We start from the raw sequence: 18,521 nt of genomic DNA, 5'->3' as shown, positions 1-18,521 counted from the left end.
TTTGAACTCTCCCTTTTCCAGCTTTAATGATGATTATTTCACCTAGCATTACATGTTTCCTTCCCTCAGAGGACACAGATATGAATTCATTACACTGCTGCTCATTAGAGCACTGAGGAAATTCATTTTTATCAGCTACCGCATGAAGAAAAAGTCAAAAAACAAAATCAAAACAAGAGTAATAACACACATATTAGTGCGCTTCAAGCCCTCGACAAGAGGGGAAAATTTGTTGCATGACTGAAATCTCATGCTCGTTACCTTCACATGCAGGTTGCAATGTGCTGTTGGATTTCTTTTCTTTTTTTTCCTTCAATACTGAGACACGTATTTTAGAGAGCCGTAGAAATACTGTGTGAGAAACAAAAACCTGTAGACCAACAATAGATCGCTTACCGTTGCACTTTCCTGTCAACGTGCAGACAAAGTGCCTGTTTGTTTGCCAAGACACTGACATGTGTAGTTTTTCACCCCAACAGTGTCTGAGATCAGGTTTGTGTTGAAGCATGACCTATTAATGAACTATCACCTCTAACCATAGAGTGCAAAAAAAAAAGAAAGCTGACACCATCAAATTTTAATGCTCACCAAGCCTTCAGACTTTAAGAGTGCCTGAGAAATAATTTCACCACTCAAGCTTAACAGGGAACAACAGCAGCATGGCAAAATGGCCTCAGCTGTGCTTTTTTCTTTTGCTGGCACACCAAGTACCAGGTCAGTGTGAACATGTGTCTGTTGTGTTAGAAAATGTGTTATTGTTATATCTTTTTATACCTTTATCCTGTTACGCATACACTTTCAGTTTTGTTTAACCATGAATATATTATAATTATTTACTTTTTAGACATTTTAACACCTGTGACCAGTGTTCATTAGTGATCTTCAATATTTTTGATGAGACATTATAATAATCGGTTATAAAAACTGCTACAAGTGTGAGAAATCCTTCCATCCTGTGCATAAACCAAGGCCCTGGATCCAGAAGAGCATTTAGAACTGAATTAGTTTGCAATATTTTGTCAAGGACATCAAGTGGATGTCTCACAATTTCTAATATTTCAAGCTGATATGAGTTTATGAAGGTGTAGCTTGAAATGCCCAACCTTGCCCTGTCTTGCTTAGCTACTACTAGACTCCACTTCTAGCTCTCTAAATAACAAACAGACACATGCAGCCAATCACAAAACCTTCCTGCCAAAAGTAATTAATATGAATAATGTGATAAAATTTTGTAGAGTATGATTTTTGTGGTTGATTTTTTTTACAACTCTACTGTTGAGTGTTTTACCGCTTATCTTATCGCTTGTATTTCATCATTAAACTTAATGATCGCTGCTCACACTTGGCTATATAAGCAGTCGCTACAAATAAATCTCTTCAAAGCTAGCGAGACCCTTTGTGTTTGAGTGTTTCTGCAGAAGTGTTTTTTTCTATTATCTTTTGTTTTTCACAGCGGAATCCATTTAATAAGTTGCGTGTTATAAAAACTTCACTAAACTAAGTAAAGTCACTCCTCTGTTTGTTTGAACTTTATGTCTGATCTTCTCTGTCTGGCATATCTCACTCCCAGCTGTCACCCAGGCATACTAAACACACATTTTAAAGTATTTGTAGTTGACCCAGAGGTCTGATCTGCACTTTTTAAAAAGTTGCTTGTATGACACATTGTATTAATGGCTCTGTCTTTAGCGCTGACAGCGACTCCGGAGGGACTGAGGGTTAGGCAGCATCCTCCATCCCTCAGTGTGATGCGGGGTGAGACGGCAACTCTGTCCTGTCATTTCAAAGTTGAATCCCTAAAGTATGGAGTTCAGTGGTTCAAGTCGGAACAGCAGCTCATCTCAAACTCATCCAGGCAAATCGTTGTGGCGAAGAATCAAACTTCCTCCCTGGTGATCACTAACACTACAATTCAGGATTCTGGGTGGTATTACTGCGAGGTGAACGTCCTGAAGAAGGACCCAGAATGGGGCAACGGCACCAAGCTGGTCGTCTTGGGTAAGAAACAAATCGGTGGTTTCAGAAATGAACATGCCCACAATTTATTAGGACCGCTCCGCCTGGGTGATGTTGCCATGCTGGTAATTATGTCTCATCTGTATCTTTTGTACACCGGAGCCACGATGTTCCGTACGAGGCAGCTCGATACAAGCACCGGCAAAAAACATGTATCACCATAAAACGAACGTAAGGGCTCAATCTATAAAAATTCAAGTCATGTGAAATTCCCTCAGAGTTCATCTTTTTGCCTGAGCAGTTTCATGACAGATCTAGAAATAATCACCCCGGCACCATACGCAGTGCCTTGTATCGATCTTGCCCAGGGAATTGAAACTCCCCAGAAAACAAGGCAGGGAGGGATGGCCAAATTATTATGTGGAAATCCTTCATGCGGAAGAAAGCTTCCTTTTGATATTCCCTGATTGCAATGCTGGCTCCACCAAATAAAAATGGATATTGCATGTTTTTTCATTCTCATTTAATTTCTTATTCAAGATTTATTCTGCCGATTTGAATAATTTTTTTTAAATCAGAACTTTATTGATATAAGTCTACTTGTTGTTAGTAATCTACACAACATTGCTTTCAAATTATATACAGTTCAAACTGCAATACTGAACATCAGTAGTAGTAAAATTAGAAATAGCAGTATAAGCGGTGGTTACAGTGTGATTCAGTGTAGCAGTATAGAAGACCCTTTGCAGCATTTATTAATACACAATTTCTTTTACTACTAGCACCACCTTCTGCTCCAAAAATATACCTCCAGATTCCCCCAGAACCGCACACCGATCAGTGGGCTCTCCTGTGTCTCACCGGAGGTTTCTACCCCAGTAGACTTACTCTCACCTGGACCTACCAAAGCGCAGCAGCCGTTATCGATCACCTCTCAGTCACCAATTGCACCCTTCCTGCTGACAAGCCTCACAGCAACCTGTCTGAACATTCACCCAATGAAGCCCTGCTGTCTTCAGATTTGTTGGTGAACTCTGAGCCTCGGCGCCAGTCGAAGTGTCTCCAGGTGATGGACAACCACAGCCGGGAAATGTATCTCCTCAGTGTTTTTTCTCTCCCAAATAAGCAGTCCTTGAAAACAGGGATAACCTTCACGTGTTGGGTGCAGGACCACCCTGCCATGACAACTGCTCTGACTGCCTCCTTCACTTGGGGTAAATAAAGCAGGAAAATTAATTAATTTCCTAAATATGTTAATCTTACAGCAGAAAAGTGTCTCAAAGGCAGCTATTGAGACAATGAATGTAGGATTTTCTTTTTTTATATAATTTAAATTCCCTTTTGGTATTTTTTTAATCAAATTGTTATCCTCCCAATGAAAAATGGGACTTTATGCCACAGGTTTTAATTATTTATCTTTGTTTCTGAAAAAATGTGTTTTTTCTTCTGTCGGTTCAGCATGACAGATGGTTCTAAATATTACGATACCTACTGTTTGTTAAGGAGAAGGCTGTCAGGGGCATGAATCACTGCTGTAGCAGATGTAGAGCTCATGTCACAGCACAAACACAGCTCCTAGCTGCTGAATTCATCTAACTTTGACCCAGAATAGGAAAGTGAACTAATTTAAACTGCCGAATGAATTAAAGCAAATGTTTTAGCTTCAGCCTGTTGTTAGCACTTCACACAAACTTAATTTGATTTTTTTTAGACTGCAGTCGACTTTTTATGTAAACTATTGATTAGCTGGCAGGTGCCCATTGTTTATTAATTTCACATAATGCTTTTATCTTGATATTTTTCTGCCATCTGATAAATCTGGGCTCGGTAATGTCTGTACTTTCAGTTCTGACAAAACCAGCCTGCTTTTTAGCCAGTAAACCAAAGACTGTGTTCACTCACTGTCTGTTAGCTTTGTGCTGTTAAGTGTTTGAGGTAGAAGAATTGGGATTTTGAAAGCTTATGCCTGAAGCGTCTAGAAAAGAGCAGAAAGTAAAATGGATTAGCAGATTTATGGGTAAAAGAACAACAACATATAAAAACACACAGTCAACAAAACAATGAGCTAAAAGCACAGTTTTTATTAGATGGACATTAGCATTGCAATGTCACCCTCTGGTTTGTGGAGCCCTTGTTTGAAGCCTCTATATTAGCATTTTAGTTTTTTTGTTATTGCATATTGTTCTTCTGAAGCCAGAAGTGACCATATTTGAACAACAGAGTGGAGTGCTCAGCTATCAACTAACGCAGGCTTGATTAGAAAGGTGTATCCATAGGCTGTATGCAGGCAGACAAAGAAACCTGGTAATCAGTACAACGCCACAAACACAGTTGAGAGGTCCGGCTCAGTAATTGAAATTAGCACAGGCGACAGCATCCACCTCTCTAGCCTTTCCACTCCTAATTCAATTGTAACAGTGATTTTATTTATTGATTCCTTATTTTAAAGTTTTTTAACATGAGATTTTTTGAGACTTGACCATAGACGGTATAAAAGGTGGACATAGCTACAATGACATCAGATACTGGCTTCTGAAGATCCGTATTGAAGATCCGTACGAGATTGCCGCTACCACCATTAGTTGTGAAACTTCATGCTTACTGGTTAATGACTCGTGATGGACAACTCATTAGCCAATGTCGCAGTCTTTTAGGCAATTCTGCATTGTCTTTGTTTTTATGGACAGAAGTGTACATGCACTCATCATAGACATTAATGTCATGGTAAGTTTGGGCTTAATGATTTCTTTGAATTGTTCTTTTTCCAAGGTGGAATGGTTGTAGGTTGTACAGCATACATCTATAATGACTATAAAAAACAAGAATCATGTGCACAAGTTTGAATTAACTGTACATATATACCGCACATACATACACACCCACTAATATTCCCTTTGCAAGTTGCACTTTGAACAGAAACTTTTGGTAGACACAACCAAGCTCCTGGCATAATTGTTGTACGGATATTTGACCAGCCTTCTTGGGAGAATGAGTAGACTTTACTTAACTTGGTTGGTTTCCGGGCCTGACATTTAACCATTTGGAAAGTCCATTACAGAAGAAATTTCAAAACAACTTCCAAGAGCTTCTGTTCAAAGAGCTGTACATAGCATAGATAAGAATATAGTTATTCTGATGTGTCACACTTCAACAAGTCATGGAAGAAGATGAGAGGAAATTGGATGGGATGTTCAGGAACAACCCAAAAACCACCAACACTCAAGCCTGCTATGAACTGGAATCTGCTGGAACACCATGTTACTGTCCAGAGTGAAGCCAGTTTTATATCATATTTGACTCAAAGCCTGTCAAAGAAAATATTAATGGGGGTGTATGTATACATTTTAGATTTTATGTATAATTTTGACCCGGTGTGGGTTAGAGAAAAAAACCCTAGCCTTACCCAAAATCTCTTTTTAATCTTGTTTACTGATCTTTAGGAAAATCCCTTTAATAAAACAATGTCTTCACAAACGACAGGGCCTGACATACTACCAGTCACTTGCTCAGTATTCACTACCACTTCACTCTTAATCTAGGTCACACATTGATCCAAAGCAACAGATTGATGCAATACTGCATACTTGAACAAATTAATGATTTTCTCCAATCAATCTTTACACACCTCTCCTCCCAGGGAGGAGCAGAATGTCCGTCAGCCAAAGCCAGCTCGACCTCCTTGATTTAATTCTGTCACGCTCAATAACATGGTAAGTCGGTGCTAATCAGTGTTTATTTTCTTCTTTTTTTCTTTCTTTTTTTTTTACAGATGTCCCACCTAATGAGCTGATTTTATACTTGAACATTGCAAAGATGTGTTTCCTCTCCGCAACGACCGTTTGTTTTTTATTGAAAGGTAAGAGTAAATCTGTTTAGCTAGAACTGCATGTAGTTGCTAAAAAAATGTTTTTAATTTTTGTGATCATCAATTTTCTCAATCTTGTGCCACACAGCAGTCGGAAATATCTGGGCGAAGGGAAAATGATATCTGCCACGTGACTACTGTATTCAAACACACATAAGCACACACACACACACAGGGCTGATTTTCTTATTGTTTTATCCCTGTAACTTATCACACATCATTAAGGAAAAGTCAACAGTGATGCAATAACCAAATATTGTGTTCCAGGAAAGACAAAATGAAAAAGGAGAGAACACGGGAAAGGATTGCCGGCTGTTCAGCTGAGCTCTTCTCATCAGACCAACCTTTTACAAACAACATTCAACTCATCAGGAAAAGAAAAAACAATTATCAGTGAATGATGTGCATAGGTCCGTCTCACTTTTTAGTGTGAAAAATTCTCCAGATTTTAAACCACATCTGTATGTATGTATATTCTGCTGTGCTCTTTCATAGTGTATAATCTGTAATCGCTGATGTGTACAAGTGATTCATCCCTGTAACTTTTTATCCTATGGCATGCTGACTCGCAGATTTTTGGATTTGTTCGTCATGTCAATGGCTGTTAACCCACACATCTTAGTCATTCACTGGGGTCTGTTTGTCAAAATGAATGATTCATGCACGATCCACCTGTCAAACAGATACAGTGATCGGCTCAACCTCTGTGCAGGCCTAATCCTCGCTAAATAGGATTACAGCCGATGCCAGCGCTTGCTTGTGTGATAGCATTGTTTATGTTTGCAGCGTGTGGGGTGAGATCTTGATTCACTTTTTGGAGGAAGTTCATTTTAAATTTAGGCCTGCCCACACTGCCAAGAATTTAAAAAAAAAACAAATACTGGCAGAAATGATGAACATTGAACAGCTGAGTGAGCTGATGGATCTTCAGTATAATCAGATTAGTGACGTCAAAAATCAAAGAGGCAGCTCAGTAAGCTTTCTATTACTCATCCTGCTTTTATGTGTAAATACATAAAATGTGCATAAAAACATTTACATATGATCTGCCAATGACAACTTTTGATCACTTGATGCAGGCGGTCTTTACGGGCACTTTTCATATTTGTCATCCCCCTTCTTTCAAAAACAAATTAGTCCTTATCTCTTTTCTTCCACTCACTCATACGCACACAATCACCTTGTACCTGTCTGCTGCCCATGTTGAGGTTATTAATTAACTCAATTTATTATTGTACAGTTTGTTTATGAAAATAATGTTTGTGTGGTTTGCTTTTGCTTCCATCAGTCCTTTCTTCCTTTTCCCGTCATTTACACTCACACGTGTGTGTCCACACAAACACTGTTTACACCTGCTGGTGTGGATTCTTTACAAAATAATGCATTAATCAGACATCATGCAAAATGTATATTCTTTATTTGAATATGAAAATAAGCTTTATTTATTTGTTATTATATTATTACAACCCCCGTTATGCATATATATGTGTACATTCATATGTCTCTCTTTCTTTATATATCACATATAAATATAAGAACAGCCATCATCATGCAAAAAACATTACAAATGCAAACATATGTACAATTACACTGCTCTCTATTTTCAGCATGCTTGTATCTGCATGAAGATGCCATGCATTTTCTCTTTCTTCTGCTACTTCTTCTTCAACCACCAATGCTTGACACATAATGACCGTATTGTTGCAAACAATATCCTGTTCACGACTAAGGATGTTGGTTGGAACATTTAATCTCTAATTGCGGAGAGATGACGTACGGCGCTGTTGCTTAGATATTCATTTTGTTACAGTCTCTGCTGCGATGCTCCACAACACCTGCCTGCATTTAAGGGTCTCTGTACTTCTGTTACACTGTGCGAGAAATGTTTTTATATCCTGGTGACAGTTCAAAGTAGGCTGTCTCTGAGGTTTTACCCGATGCACTGCATAAAAAATTGGCATGGCGTGCTTAGGAAGACTGAAGGTTACCTGTCTTGTCTCATTTCCAAAAAGGAATCTCATCAAACAAAAATACACTGCACTGTATAAAGCCAAGTCATTTTCTCACATGTGTAAACATTAACATGGCATTAATTTTCTGCTCCCAGGGATAAAGAAATAAGACAACAGTAAAGGCAGCCGCTTACAGGTCCCTTTCTGTCAGCTCAGATAGCATTGATCTCCTCTTGCGTGTGTTCCTTATCTTGTGCAGTCTTGGTAATTCCCCCGCACAAGGCCTGGAGCAGGTGACAAGACATGCACCCCTGGAGACGGCTTTTAACCCCTTCCATCACACTACCCACAGTCCCTCTCACAGCAGAGGAAGAAAAGTAGAAAATAAGAGGGTCTAGACAGGCATTGAAGGTGCTGCACAGCAGGGCCTTGTCTCTCCATGCCGGACTTTTCCAGTTTATAAAACCAATGATGTGTGAGACGTTGTAGGGTCCAAAACATAGAGCAAACACCACCAGGGTTCCCAAAGCCATGCCCATGGCTCGGATGCGCCGGCGCCGGTCAATGTGTTGCAGCTTTGAGAGAATTCTGATGAAGTTGATGTAGCAAAAACTAGAAATCAGGAAAGGGATGCAGAAAAGCACCACACAAAGCTCCAGGCGCACAGGCAGAAGGACGTTCAGCTGAGACTCGGTGAAGTTCTCATAGCATAGTTTTCTGCTATCGCTGCTAGGGTGAGCTGAGGCATTGAGGCTTTCAGGGGGGACTGCAGACTTCTTGTGGCCAATAAAGGGCACGATAAACACGATACTAAGTTGGGCGGTGGAGAAAATCCAGAAGAAAATGCTGGCAGCTACAGCATACACAGGTCGCCGCTTCAGAGTGTGCCGAATGGGGAAAGCCACACCCAAGTAGCGCTCTACACTGACAGCAGTGAGGAAAAAGGTGCTGTTGTAGATGGTCATGTAGAAGATAAAGCCAGACAGCGGACAGAGGGCGTAGGGCATGTCCCACATCATGTCGTTCATTGCTTCCTGCATCTTGAAGGGCAGGAAGAGGAGGAAGAGGAGGTCGGAAATGGTCAGGTTAAGGAGCAGGATGTCAATCGGGGTGGGTTTCTGCCTTACTTTCTTACAAAAAGTGTAGAAAGCCAATACATTGGCCGGGAAGCCCAGCACAAAGGTAATGACGTAGACAGAGAGACAAAGTGCTGTGTGGCACCGCTGCGTGGTGGGCTCCATGTGAATCTTTCAACTCGGTCAAGAATTGAGATGTGTCACATTATATGCCTGACCCCGGGGATGAATAGACTGCAGAACAAGTAGGTTTTATCTGTCGGGCAGCACCGACCACGGAAGACGAAGGCTTCTTATTGGCTCAGTGTCCTGGAACAAACCCAACGAGACAGAGCGGTTTTTCTGTCCCCACCAATAAACCACAGCTCATCGTTTCCTCCAGGGCTTTGAGCTCTGCTGATAAGAGAGAATGAAAAGAGATTACCACACAGCACAGCAAACTATTTTAAACTATGAGTATAAAATTGACACTTCATTTGAAAACGTGCTGTTCATACAATAAATGCTTTTCCTACAACAAAAGGTAGGAGGCATCCCAAAGTATGCTGTAATTCTGTTTTTTTCTATATTCTTTCTTAATTTTCTTCCACATCACTACTTCAGAGTTTATTGTGGTTGTGTATTATCTCTTAATGAGAAGACAGTGTTTTAACCCGGCACAAGAGTTTGTATACAAACCATAATACTGTGTTATTGCTTGTTCCTTGTTGTAAATACAGTGCAGCAGTGCTTTTATCATTAAGTCCCAGCCCTTGTTCTTACTGTATACACAAATACTGGACATGTTGTGAAAATGATAACCCTCATAAACTTAATGAGTTAACTACACGAGGGAAATTAGTGTCTCAAAGCTTTACTTTGCCACGACTTTTACAACACGGTTCTATCTGTATCTGTTTCCTGCATCATCGTATAAAGGAAATAGAAAGTCAAGACAGCGGTAAGGAATGTTTTATAGTCTATAAATCAACCAATTGGAGAAATATTAAAATGAAACTAGGTTCTTACCCTTTATGGGACAACCTCCATCAAGTGAATATCTGTGTCAGACGCTCAGCTCTTATAGTCCGGTGTCTGAGAAGAGGAAGTTTTTTTTTTTTTAACTATTCTCTATAAGTGCTGTGATGAAACTAAAGATTGTACACCAATTTAAGCAACTCGGACAAGTCCACAGTGACGATTTTTGTCAGCTCACAAATCCTCACTCCTGCAACAGACTTCCCATTTTTGGCATTTTTCATGAGCAGCGTGGCTTACCTCCCAGTGCGTCTTCCTTGCTGTTTTGTGTGATCACCTCTGCGCCCTCACCTCCAAGCTGCTGTCTCTTGGCACATCCCCCTATTTACCTGTTAATCTAAACATCCAGTGCAGATAATAGAAATGACTATTAGTGAGATATTGCTGCAATTTATCTCCCACTCTCGCCAAACACGGTTTCCCTGGTAACAACTGGCCTTTTTTTCAGCATGAGCGGTACAGACGGACTCTGTAAGGCTGTTTGATCGTAGGTTTTTTTTTAACTGTATTTAGTCATCAATGCCCAATGCTTCTTTACATTTCCCGCTTTAATATGAGTCAGTGGAGATAAGCATTGGTCAAGGGAGATGGCCCAGTGACAGAGCTGTCCCTCCTTTTACAGCATGTGGTGGGAACAGCAATGTGGATGATGTTGTTTGAATAGTCATATACTGCACACAGTAATAAAAAATGTAATAACCCATGGCTGACTTGAAGACTGGAAAGGCTTTACTTTTAGAGATAATTCTGTATCCCGCTGCAGCTCAAAAACACTCTGAGATATCAGAGGTCAGAGGCCTTTTTTTTGTATTTACCACCTGCTGCTTGACCCAGCTCTACCATCCAAGAGCAGGGTCAAGTTTAAATTGAACAGGTTTAAATGGAGAAGACTGGTTTATTTCACAGAAGCAGAGACGTGAGCTTTGGAAGTTAAAATGACTCAAAGGTGAACAAAGAGTTCTTTTGATGTTGCTTAATGTATGTAAATCACTCAGAGGCGGTTTCACTTGTGCTTAAATGCCTGACTCCAGTGTTTGACTTTTGGGTATTTTGTCTGACCTAACTTCATGTTAGTTATTTATCCCTTTACCAGGTCAGTTACGTCTTGGTGATGCTATTGATCCTATTTAAAAGCCTCCTTTCAACTTCCGTACACCCCAGGCAACGACCAAACAAACAATGTGTGCGGTTCACGCAGTGCAGTTATTTCAACAGTCACACTGTGTTGCACAAGCTGTTCTGTCCTGCTGCGTGAGCTGATTTTACAGAGTGACATCACGTAGTTTCTAAGATGCTGTCTGTCCAAAAAGTTTACTGTAATACTTTGTGGTGTTTCATCATTGGAGGACAATTTGATTTGGCGAACAAATCAAATCAAATCAAATCCATGAACAAATTTTTTTTTAAAAATTGGTTTCATTTTTCATTTTTTTATTTTACATTTTATTCTCTCCTGTCCTATAAAATGAAATCATATTCAGATTATTATTTATTATATTACAGTTGCTGTCACTACCAATGGAAAAAGTGTTGTAACAGAAACCGTGCCAGGGTGTCATTGAACTTTTTCTTATTTTGTTCATAACTTTGAGTACAATAATGAGTTTCATCATTCTTAGCAGAAAGAGGAAGATAGGGTACTTAAAAAATACCCTATATATATATATATATATATATATATATATATATATATATATATATATATATATATATATATATATATATATATATATATATATATATATATATACACATACATACATACATACATATACATATACATATACATATACATATACATATATAACAGCTGTACCACACTAGCACTCTTATAATTAAATTTCTCAATATTAAGATCTTAGTGAGTTTTCAAATCCACACAGATGATGACAAAATTCTGGTGGTCAAATACTGATCTGATTTTACTTCCTTAATCGTCTTAAATTTACTTAACTGGAGATTAAGTATTGGAATTTCAGGAGTAGGACCACGCCTCCATAAACGCTCCTTCCGGTTCTCTTCTACACAGGTTCCCCCAGTTCTACAAGCTGTTCATTCTTGTTTACGTCACCCTCCCTCCCCTTTTCAATTCTTTAACTTCTTCACTTCTATTTAGTAGATGGGGATCTGCCAGGCCCGGGAGCTGCTGCCGGTACCCTTAGAGGCCTTCCCCAAACCGCAGCTCAATTCATGTCCAAACCATTCACCTTTACCTACTAAAACGCTGTTAAACCTAAAATAAGGACGTGGGCCCAGCTATTGAAATGAGTCCTGAAATACTTGCATCTGTTACCATTTATACTACCATATATGTTTTATGGAAACATTAGATTAGATGAAACTTAGGTTCCTCCAGGAAACACAGCACCAACAGAAGTTGCAGAATGTGAGCAGAAATATACCATATATACACATATACACATATATAAATACAGAGTATATAATAGGGATAAATAGAATAAATAGGAATAAGAATACCAGAGAACTGCACATTTCAACTATTGTGAGTCTATTGCACCGTTAGATATTAAATATATATATATATATATATTGCACAGTGAAAAAGGCACTACAGCTTAGTTGTTCCCGCTGTCTTTGTCCCCGTTTCCCCTCCCTCTCTCCTCCAGCGAAGAGTTAAACAGTTTGATGGCGTTTGGGACAAAGTCTTTAAGTCTGTTGGTCCTTGACTTTGGGAGAAGCAACCTGTCACTTAACAGGCTCCTCTGGTTGTTTATGGCTGTGTGCAGAGGATGCCCAGCATTGTCAATAATGTCCAACTTAATGTCCTCTTCTCTGCCACTGTCACCAGAGTGTCCAGCTTCATGCCAACCACAGAGCCAGCCTTCCTGATTAGTTTTTCCAGCCTGAACACTTCCTTCTTTGCTGTGCTGCTCCCCCAGCACACCACAGCATAGAACATATACACTATACTACTGCACTCCACAGAAAACTACATACTTTATTAGGTACACCTTGTTGGACCCCATTTGTCTTCAAACTGCTTTAATTCTTCATGGCAGAGGTTCAACAAGGTGCTAGAAACATTTCTCTGAGATTTTGGTCCATATTAACACGATAGCATCAGCAGATTTGCCAGCTGCTCATCCATGATGTGAATCTCCCGTTCCACCACATCCCAAAGGTGCTCTATTAGATTTAGATCTGGTGATTGTGGAGACCATTTGAGTGCAGTGAACTAATTTTCATGTGCAAGAAACCAGCTTGAGATGAAGAGCGAGTGGCATGGGATGTTATTCCACTGGAAGAAGCCACAACAAGAGATGAGCACACTGTGGTTATAAAAGACATGGTCAGCAACAATTCTTAAGCAGATTAAATTATTCTTTTACTGTCCAATTTTGGTGAGCAAACTTTAGCATCAGATTCTCAGTTGATAAGGTTGGCCTTCTGCTGATAAAGCCCATCTGCCTCAAAGTTTGGCATTATGGGCATTCAAAGATGCGCTTCCACCTACCGTCGTTGTAATGAGTGGTTATTTATGGTGTTGTTGCTTTGTTGCTTTCCTATCAGGTCAAAGAAATCTAGCCATCAACAAGAGATTTTCACCCAGAGAACTACAGCTCACTGGATATTTTTCTCTTTTTCTGACCTTTCTCTGTAAACCCTACAGAGAAAGGTCACCTTAAATCACCTTTCTTCCCCATTCCCATGGTCTGCTTGAACCTCAGCAGGTCTTTACCATGTCTGTGTGCCTGATTGCACTGAGCTGCTGATTGACTGTTTTTGTCAAGAAGCAGGTGAAAAGGTGTACCTAATAAAGTGACAGGGAATGCATAATAGTTTTCCAGACAACAACAGCATCAGTGGGCAAATGCTGCAAATCAACATCTGTTTTCAGTCAAAGCCTGCTATTGTCTGTGGTAATTATGACTGGAGAAAAGGAGGAAGATAGGTGACATTATCACAGAGCGACTAGTCTGAATAATGAGGGGGTTGAGGTAGATGGATGGATGGTGCAAAAGACTTTTATTATTACTGGTTATTAGTCTAACCATTATGATGAAGGCACCATAACATTAAAAAAATAATCACTTTGAGCCAAACCACATTCAGACCCTTAGGTCAAATCATAAAAGAGAAATAACTGTGATGATTGTTAGGAGGATCAGATTAGAACATATAAAGGTGCTAAGCTCAAACAAATGATATATTTTAACCTTTAATTTAAAGAGCCCGTTGAATAATGATAATGCATGCTTATTTTTATCTGGTAGCATGTGCAGTTAGGCAGTAAGTAGGCACATTAGCTGTGCTATTACTAGTGTACTTCAGGGGCAGTGATGAGCCTCATGGAACAAAAAGAAAGGGCTGATTCATTCTTTCAGGTGTGGTATGTGTGCTTCTAAAGCCACAAAATAAACAAGCATTGAGGTTCCAGGCAGGTGTTGCAGGTATGTGTGTAAAAGGGAAACAAGGGATTTTCCCAGCGGTACTGGACAGGTTGAGTGGTGTGAAAACAGGCTGTGAATGGCAGCAACAGACTCACAACCCTTAGGTGTTTTTCAGAGCTCTGAACACTGGGAATGTAGTCAGACAAAGCTGATGCAATAGGATGATATTTGTGACAGTACACACAAAATAGAACAAGGACATGATTCGGATGCACAATGTCGAAGTACAGAGAAAAGCGTTCAGAGCGGCGGTCTGTGTGGTGACTGAAGCAGCAGGAATAAAATCAGGCATTATATTAGCGAGGGTTGGTGATGAAAAAAAAATATCAGAGTCCTCTGTCTGCCTCAAAATAATAGCTTTTATTTGTGCATTTATTTTGTATTATTTTACCACAATAAAATAGCTAATTACCCACAGGAGACTATTTTTTTCCTCTGAGGCAGTATCCCAGAGGTACACTAGACAGAGTGGTGATAAAGTTTTAATGCTCCTGCTAATTATAAATTGGGATTTATTTTATTCTGATGAAGTTGGAATATTTATACCAAATGTAGGAAAAACTAATATGGATGTTAATATATATTAATAATTGAAGATTTTAATAATTGTCAGCCATAAAAAAAACTGCTTGAATTTCACACCGTCATGTGATATGATTAAGATAATAAACTATCCGTTCCAGCATCCATCTGCTCTGTGCTCAGTGGGAAAGGCCACTTTGAAGTTCAATTGTCATGGCTGTTACAAAGTGTCAAGTGTTTGTATTGCTGGAGAGCACAAACATGAGCAACAGAGACAAGAGCTTTGTTGTCTTATCAACAGCCTTTTCAAGAGAAACTGCAAGCGGTTAGAGATGCTCATGCAGTGGAATAAAGTGGACACAACTACGTGCTTCACCTTCACGTTTCTCACTAACTGGTAAAAATACAAATTAGGTCAGGTTTCCGGAGTCTTTATGAGAAAGAGGAAGGAAATAAAAAACTTTCTGTTTAAGTAACCACCGCTGTTTGCGACATCTCTTTTTGTCTGTTTTGTTTTTCTAAGATACAATGACTGTGAATGTTTTCCACCAGCTACTTATCATTTCTGTGTGGGAACTAAATACATTTTCCATTTAGTGTCCTTTGGAAAGAGCAACATTTTACAGTCATACGGTAGGCTGAGTGTTGGGCTAGGGTGGAACTCGGTAATCATAAACTAGCGGTTAGAGTTTGAGGGATCATCAGAAGATTAATGAAACAGGCAATTTTTGTTTTGTTGCAAATTTTAGGAAACATGTTTGTTTTGTCGTCTTTTGACCTGTTTTTGTTTGTTTGAAGTTCTTTTTGGTGAAATATGTCATGTGCCTGTGTCGGTGACCCAGTGTTTTGTGTTGTGATTTATCAATAGTCTTTGCTTTCATTATTATTTAAAATTTCTAGTCTCTTGGTTTCTGTGCCTTCCCCGTGTTCCACGTTTAGTTACTCTTGTCTCTGTGTTTCTTCTTCCCTCTGTTCCCTAGTCATCATGTCTCCAGGTCTCAGTGTCTAGTCTTGTCTCTGTTTTCATTTCCCCAGTCACAGTGTTAAACTGTGTCTTGTCTGCATCTATTAGTTGTCATGCTTCCTGTTTTATTTTGATAGTCCTGTGTTCAGTATACTGAGTTCTGCTTCTCCTTTGTCTCCTTATGTGTGATTATTCCCAGCTGTGCTCTCCTCCTGTGTCTCATTCCCTCCTTACCCCCTTGTGTATTTAAGCCCTGTGTTTTCGCCTGTAGGTTGTCGTGTTGTGCCATGTGCTATAAGTTTCTCTGTGGTTTTTCAAGGTCCGCGTAATGTCGAGCTTCCTGGTCTCTACTCTTTTAGTCCTTAGCCTTCCTGTTTTCAGTTTAGATTTAGCTTTTGGGACTTTCGGGTTTTGTTTGGTTTTCTGCTTCAGTGCAATAAAAGCTGCCTCTTTAAGTTCCCCCTTCTGTGTCTCCGAGTCCTGAGTTTGGGTCCTCATCCTGCCTACCACACATTACTAACCCTGACAAAATGGAAACCTGAGGTTGGACAGGCAGCCCATAGACACTTTCTTCTTTTGCAACAAGTAAAGAGAGTTGCCCGTCTGTCCGTCCATCCATCCAGCAGTCAGAATAAATTCAAGGTGGAGGGCTGGAGCCTTGCCCAGCTGTCATGGGGTGAGAGGTGGGGTATCAGTCTGTTGCATAGCTGCCACAGAGAGACAGAAAACCATCCGCCTTCAAATTCACACCTACGACTCATTTAGAATCACTAGTTCACCCAGCATGCATATCTTTAGACTGTGAGAGGAAGCCAAGTACTCAGACAGAGCAAACATGGTTATAGTTTTTTCTGTCTTTAACAAATTATACTATATTCAGAATACTGAATACTGAGCTTCTTTATAATGGAGAACCAGCTGTACATACGTCATGTTATACTCTTAATTTCACAGTTTATCTGATCACAGGCGCAGCTGCCTCTTAAGAGTACATTTGCTTTGGTCCACATTTGAAGAGACTAAAGATATCCTAAAGCAAGACTAGATGGAAAAAAAGAAATGTTGACTACTGCTAAATTCTGGTTCCATGTTAAAAGCTATAAGACCTTGGATCATTTGAAATAAATTAATTAATTATGTTACATCAAGTAGATATTTCAACAATGAGGAGACTGCTGCTCTGCGCTTCACGGACTTGAGCATCCCAGAAGCTTCCTCGCTAATCCCCCTGTTAATACCCAGAGCATGAACCTATAAGCTTCCTTATGTTTGTAGCAGGCAGAGGGAAAAAAATAACAACATAATTCTCCCATCTCTGCAGAAGAGTTCAGTGGCTGTTAGCTAACATATTGCTATTTGAAGAGTGACTTTGGGTCCAACATAGCTGGACTTATTTAATTCCCAGTGATACAGTAATGAAATAAAGCTTGCTATGTTGAAAAGATAATCCATTTGGCTGGCAACCTTATCAAAGATGAACTGAGTCTAAAGAATAGCTGTGTAAAAATAGACACCACTAGAAGTATCAAGGCAAAAATAAATAGATCTTCAGTCCCTGGCTACCCATCCATATCAACTAATCACTTTTATAATCATCACTTATTTTCTTTTTACATAGAAATACCAAGAGGAAACTCTTCTGTCTCATTACAAACTGCTGTGCAGTTTACACTCATTGCCAAACATGTGCAATTAACGTTTCAGCCAATATGTCCTTTGTGTAAGTCTCTTTAACACAGAAGCCATTATTAACTCTCAGTATAACTTATGCTCAGCATGACCTTCTCTCTATTGGGAAAAAGGCCAAGTCCCACACCTGTACAATGAAACCAGTCATGGACATTTATTGGATTATCTGCTGTTGCTGGTAATTCACAGAGTGGCAGTAAAAGTAAAGCTGATGTCGAGACTGCTGCATGAATGGTTGTCTTTTTAGTGTTCTGAGATCGAAACAGTAATGGTCTCACGTCATCGGCCACTCATCACAGCCCGAAAGGTATGAATATGCAAAACAGGAAATGGCTTGTTGATTATTTATGGAACTTGAAGAACTGAGCTCTTTGTGTCACCTGCCAGCCAGCATAATTTATCTGCTTTTTATTTACAGTACAATTAGATCTTTGATTACTCTTGTGTTGCAGTTACTCAGCTTTGATCCAGGTATTGAATACAGAGTACTTTCAGTCCTTTCGTTTCCATTAAAGAGGGGTTAGCTGTTGAACTGCTAAATGAGTAAAACATATTGAACTGGATAGCTAGATGTTGAAAAGACGCCGATCCTCAGACCAGAAGCTTGGATCTCAGAGATTAGAAGAAAAAAAATGTGTCTAAGGATCAAAAAGCATAGCAGTTAAAATGCATCTCATTATAGGGGCAGAAGAAAGTTAAATCAATGGTTTTGTCAAACAGCGGGTGATTGGCAAGATGAAAGGAGCCTTCGATTGGACCAAAGCCACAAGACCGACACATTACACTTATCCTTGAAGGTAGACGAAACTTGAAAGTCACTAGTCTTGTGGATCTGAGTGTGAAAATTACTCGGTAACAACAGAGAATACGCTCTTCAGAGTATTTGCAGTGTAATACAAAAGAAAGCAGGAAAGCAGCTGTGCTTCCATGTTAAGATGAGATGAAATTTTAATGATCGCCATGGGGAACATTAGCCACATTTGGGAGCATTAAGATGAGAAGTCAGCTGGTGATGACCTCACACCAGCACTTTTCTGTAAAAGGAGTAGCTCTAATACCAATAATTGC

The 18,521-nt window shown here is 39.6% G+C and overlaps 1 protein-coding gene across 1 annotated transcript; it reads right to left on the bottom strand.

Annotated features, from left to right (window-relative positions):
- Nucleotides 1-7,923: 7,923 nt before the first annotated feature.
- On the bottom strand, nt 7,924-9,014 carry LOC134635503 (free fatty acid receptor 2). Its single transcript, XM_063484882.1, has one exon. It carries the CDS (start codon nt 9,012-9,014, stop codon nt 7,986-7,988), a length of 1,029 nt encoding a protein of 342 aa, XP_063340952.1. The 3' UTR covers nt 7,924-7,985.
- Between the last annotated feature and the right edge of the window lie 9,507 nt (nt 9,015-18,521).

The sequence above is a fragment of the Pelmatolapia mariae genome, linkage group LG10_11 (genome assembly GCF_036321145.2).
Source record: "Pelmatolapia mariae isolate MD_Pm_ZW linkage group LG10_11, Pm_UMD_F_2, whole genome shotgun sequence".
Classification (NCBI taxonomy): Eukaryota; Metazoa; Chordata; class Actinopteri; order Cichliformes; family Cichlidae; genus Pelmatolapia; species Pelmatolapia mariae.
Note: the sequence above shows the minus strand (reverse complement) of the source record. Positions and strands in the feature narration are given on the sequence as shown.